The sequence below is a fragment of the Otolemur garnettii genome, unplaced genomic scaffold, assembly GCF_000181295.1.
Source record: "Otolemur garnettii isolate 467f Iridium unplaced genomic scaffold, OtoGar3 scaffold00001, whole genome shotgun sequence".
NCBI classification, from domain to species: domain Eukaryota; kingdom Metazoa; phylum Chordata; class Mammalia; order Primates; family Galagidae; genus Otolemur; species Otolemur garnettii.
In genome coordinates, this window is record NW_003852396.1 from 24,706,732 (window position 1) to 24,712,244 (window position 5,513).

The 5,513-nt window shown below is 39.9% G+C and overlaps 1 protein-coding gene across 1 annotated transcript in view; it reads left to right on the forward strand.

Moving 5' to 3' along the window:
- Window positions 1–5,513, forward strand: part of RSF1 (remodeling and spacing factor 1) — a 78,002-nt gene that overhangs the window by 17,340 nt on the left and 55,149 nt on the right. The window contains exon 3 of the mRNA XM_012803706.2: window positions 3,792–3,943. Coding sequence (XP_012659160.1) covers window positions 3,792–3,943 — 152 coding nt within the window. The remainder of the gene's footprint in view (window positions 1–3,791; window positions 3,944–5,513) is intronic.

Below are 5,513 nucleotides of genomic sequence, written 5' to 3' on the forward strand. Positions count from 1 at the left end.
CCGGGCTGGGGATTCGAACCCGCCACCTTAGGTGTACGTGGCTGGCGCCTTAGCCGGTTGAGCTATAGGCGCCGAGCCTAAGTTGTTATTTTTTTATTGAATTGGGCCCTTAGTTCAATTGCTTCTGCGGAGTTTAGCACCTATCACTAACCCAAACTGTGAACAGCTCGCAGGTTGGGAGAAATCATATTTAACGATATAATGGTTAAGATGACACATGCTCCATTTCATCACAGTCTATATTAACTTAAGGCAGTGGTTCTCAACCTTCCTAATGCTGCGCCCTTTAATACAGTTCCTGTGGGTCATGACCCACAAGTTGAGAACCGCTGACTTAAGGTATAGCTAGGAAAATACAAGCATTTAGAATCTTTTTAAAATCTGTAAGCAGTCTGCCTGAAACTAAGCTCTAACCTTTCCACACCAATATGTTTATCTCATCTTTATTAGCAGCCCCATCCTCTCAGGTGCTTGGGTCCAAACCTTGGGCATATCCTTGACTCAACTCGTTTTCTCACTCCATATCCATGCTGTCCTCAAATCCAATCAGCTGTCCATGCAGAAGGAGATAATTGCTCATCTCCTTCATAGCTACATTCTATTTAACTCCAGGATGTTTTTCTTACCAAAAGAAACTTGTATTCGCAGTTATTCTCCATTCTCCTTTTTCTCATCTTTTGGCAGCAATTAGTCTTCTATTTTTGTAATTTCCCTGTTCTCAGCATTTCATATATGTAGAATCATAGAATCATACAATATGTAGCCTTTGTGTTTGGCCTCTTTCTGATAGCATATTTACTAGGTTCACCCGTGTAGTATAAATCAGAACATCATTTTTATGGCTTTATAATATTCCTTTTATGTGGATATACCAGATCATGTTTATTCATTCTGTACTTGTCTTTGAAAGAGTAATTTGGGTTAGCCATGGGGAGCACATTACAGGCTAAGGGAACAAAGGATAATCGCCTGACATCCCAAGAAGAGTGTGGTATTTTGGAGAGAAATACCTGATTTAATATGCCTGACCAAAGGAAGTGGCTTGGAGAACAGAAAGCAAGGGAGGGAGGTGGGCCAGGGACAAAACAACTGGATTGTTTTTAAGAGTCCAGAGTCTCCTCTGAAAGGTTCTATACATAATAATGTTCAGAAATTTGAGTGTGATTTGAATATATGTGTATTTATTAAAATTTCTCCTATGTCACTGTTAGGATTTAAAAATATTTTCCCTAACACACTAAATCTAATTGATCAAAGTAGGAGAAACCCAATGAAGGTAGTTTTCTTTTCTTTCTTTCTTTTTTTTTTTTTTTTTTTTGAGACAGAGTCTCATGCTGTTGCCCTGAATAGAATGCTGTGGCATCACAGCTCATAGCAACCTCAAACTCTTGGGCTTAAGCGATTCTCTTGCCTCAGCCTCCCAAGTAGGTAGAAGTACAGGCGCCCACCATGATGCCTAGCTATTTTTTTTATTGTTGTTTTAGCTGTCTGGGGCTGGGTTCGAACCTGCCAGCCTCAATACATGTGGCCGACTCCCTACCCACTGAGCTATAGCTGCCTCCCAAGGTAGTTTTCTGTTCTCATATACTGATTACTACTTTAGGCTTATGTTTAAATACATCGGTCAAGTTAAGTCTTATAGGGAGTGTTGCTGGGATTTTTCCTCCCTTCCTCCCTCCCACCCATTCTATCACCCGGGCTTTAGCACAGTGTCATGATCATAATTCACTGTAACCTCATACTTCTGGGCTCAAGGGATCCTCTTGCCTCAGCCTTCTGAGTAAGTGGAACTGTCTGCAAGTGCCACGTGCCCTGCCAGTTTCTTCTTACTTTTTGTCCAGACAAGGTCTTGCTGTTTCTCAGGCTTATCTCAGACTCCTGCCCTAAAGCCGTCCTCCCATCTTGGCCTTCTAAATTGCTGGGATAATAGGTGTGAGCCACAGTACTATACTGTTTATCTGTGTATGCTTATATGTATGAACGTGTATGCCCATTCCCATACCCAATAAATGGTTGTCATTTTAATTTCTTAGAGGTTTGTGTATCACTGGGGATTTTACTGCTTTCCTTAGGAGGCCAATTTAATAAAACTCAGGAGAATTCAGTCTTTTATTCATAGATAATAAAACTGAGTCCTTGTGAGGACATACGATTTGTCCGGGGGCACATAGCCATCTAGTTTAGGAAGAAGGAATTCATTCCTTCATTAAACATTTCTTTTAGAGCCTACTTAATAAGGTAGAGTCCCTATTCTCAAGTGGTAGAGTCTAGCTGGCATGGAGATCAAAAGGGAAAGGGGAGGAGACATGTGTGACATGACAAACAAGGAGGAGTCATTTCATCTCAACAGTATGCACTTTGAATTAGAGGTATTTAGACAGTGCTTTGAAAACACAGATGGAGGCATCTCTGTGCTGATTAATTAACCTAGTTGGCACATCTAGAACTGAGTTTCCCAACTCTTGGTCCAGGGTTTGCTTTTCATTTTTTTGTAGTTATATATTATAATTGACACACAAAAAAATCAGCAACCTAAAAATACTTACGTTTTTGAACTGTGTTTTTAGGACTGACTTTTTGCTGTAAGAACTGAGAATGTTATAGATCATAATTTTATAACAGTTTTAAAATACTGTTATTTCTGAATTTAGAAATGAGTTCTATTTCCAAATTACTTAAGAACTATAGAAAAGAAGAACTTTGTCAATTAAATCTTACATTGAGTTCATCTCCTTAGAGCATTGTTTTTCCACCTTTTTTATCTCATGGTACACTTGAACCTATAGTTAAACTTTCACAGCACACTTAAATTATGTTGATCCAAAAAAAGAGTAAAAAAGAGAATATCCTTATGGTGCTTTGAACTTCTTCTGAAAATAATTTAATTAATCTTTAAGAATTTTCATGGCACACCTAAGATCCTCTCACGGCACACGGTTAAAAATCACTGCCAGGGCTGGATGTGGTGGCTCACACCTGTAATCGCAGCACTCTGGGTGGCCGAGGTGGGCAGGCAGATCATATGAGCTCACTGAGTTTGAGACCAGCAGGGGCTAAACTAAGACCTCATTTCTAAAAATAGCCAGGCTTTGTGGCAGGTGCCTGTAGTACCTGCTACTCGCAAGGCTGAGGTAAGAGAATCACTTGAGCTCAAAAGTCTGAGTTGCTGTGAGCTAAGGTGCCCTGGCACTCCACCAGGGGCAACATAGTGAGATGATGCCCCCCCCCAAAAAAAAAACTAAGAAAGAAAATCATTGCCTTAAAGCAGGGATCCTCAAACTTTTTAAACATGGGGCCAGTTTACTGTCCCTCAGACCATTGGAGGGCCGGACTGCGGGCCCCGGGACGAGTCGGTTGCTAAGCAGGACAGGCAGCAGCAGCAAAAACACCTGGTAGGCCAGATAAATGTCCTAGGCAGGCTGAAAGTGGCCTGTGAGCCGTAGTTTGAGGACACCTGCCTTAAAGACTACATTCTACGTATAAAAGTTATCAAATTTTGATTTTTATTTAATTTTGTCCCTAGTTTTCTTTTAAACCAAAAAGATCTTCATTGCCTTTCTAATCAGTAGAGAGAATAATCTTAAGGTTCCTCTTTGGAGAATAGTGTATTTTAGTATGTATTTTTCTTAATACTTATTTTAAACTTCAAGATAAATTAGGGCTAGCTATACTGAAGTTTTGGATGTTCTTAATGTATTTTTTTTTATTTTAATTTCTAATAGGTTTTATTCAGAAAGTTCTTTAAAACAGGAGGAAGATTTTTATGCTGTCTTATTTTTTTCCTTGTTTAGAAATCGAAACGAGTTGGCTGAGACTCTTGCACTCCTGAAAGCACAAATTGATCCTGTACTGTTGAAAAGCTCTAGCCAAGACAACTCTTCCCGGGAAAGTCCCAGCTTAGAGGATGAGGAGACTAAAAAAGAGGAAGAAACACCTAAACAAGGTTTTTTTTTGTGTGTTTTGTTTTGCTTTGTTTTGTAATCTCCTCTATCTTCTTCTAATCTTCCCAACTATATAATTCTGAATTTCTATCTCAATTTGAAAAATTGGGAGCGTTCCTGTAAAAGGAAGTTGATTTTTCTTTTTACAGAAAAAAGGCAAAACACCATCTAATATCAACGTTGTTCTTTTACACAGGACATTTTAAAAACTCAAAGATGCTCAAATTAGCAAAACTTCATATTTCTTACTAGTTTGAGAATGTGAAGACGTTTGGTGAGCTGTTTATTGTGACAAAGTGTACATAACACCAACCTGGTCATTTGAGCCATATTTAAGCATTTGGTTTTGTGGCATAAAGTACATCCACTTTGTTGTGCCGCACCCACCTGTCATCACCACTCATCACCAAAGCTCGTTTCATCTTCCCCAACTGAAACCCTCTATCTCTTTAACACTAACTCCCTGCTTTCCCTTCCCCTCAACCTCTGGCATCTACAATTCTACTTTTTTTTTGAGACAGAGTCTCATTGTGTCACCCTTGATACAGTGCTGTGGCATCATGGCTCACAGCAACCTCAAACTCTTGGTTTTAAGTGATTCTCTTGCCTCAGCCTCCCAAGTAGCCGGGCCTTTGGGCACCCACCACAACACCTGGCTATTTTTGTCATTGTTATTGTTGTTGTTGTCATTGTTTAGCTGGCCCAGGCCAGGTTCCAACCTGCCACCCTCAGTGCATGTGACCCTCACCGTAACCACTGTGCTAAGGGCGCCGAGCCCCATTCTACTTTTTGTCTCCATGAATTTTATTACTCTAGGAACCTCATGTCAGAGGATTCATATAATATTTGTCCTTTTGTGATGAGCTTATTTCACTTAATGTCTTCAAAATATGTCAGAATGCTCTTCCTTGTTAATAATGTTAAGTTACTGATTAATATTCCCTTGTTTGTATATACCACGTTTTGTTTATCAAATCGTTCATCACTGCACACTTGAGTTGCCTCCACTTTTGGACATTGTGAATAACAAACACGCTTGTGAACATGGGTATACAAATTACAAATATTTCTTTGAGTCCCTGCTTTCCCTTTCTTTATATACAGAAGTGGAATTAGTGAATCTTGTGGTAATTTTGTGTTTAATTTTTTTTTTTTTTGAGACTTTCTCATTATGTTGCCCTCAGTAGAGTGCTGTGGTTTCACAGCTCACAGCAACCTCAGACTCTTGGGCTTAAGCGATTCTCTTGCCTCAGCCTCCCAAGTAGCTGGGACTACAGGTACCTGCCACAATGCCTGGCTATTTGTTGCAGTTGTCATTGCTGTTTAGTGGCACGGGCCGGGTTTGAACTCGCCAGCCTGGATGTATGTGGCTGGCGCCCTACTCACTGAGCTACAGGCACGGCTCATGTGTTTAATTTCTTGGAGGAACTGCCATACTGTTTTCTATAGCAGTTGCAACATTTGCATCTGATCAGCAGTGCCTCAGGACTCCCAGTTTTTTTGCATCCTCACCAATATTTACTTTTTCTTTTCTTTCTTTCTTTCTTTTTTTTTTTTTTTTTTTTTGAGACA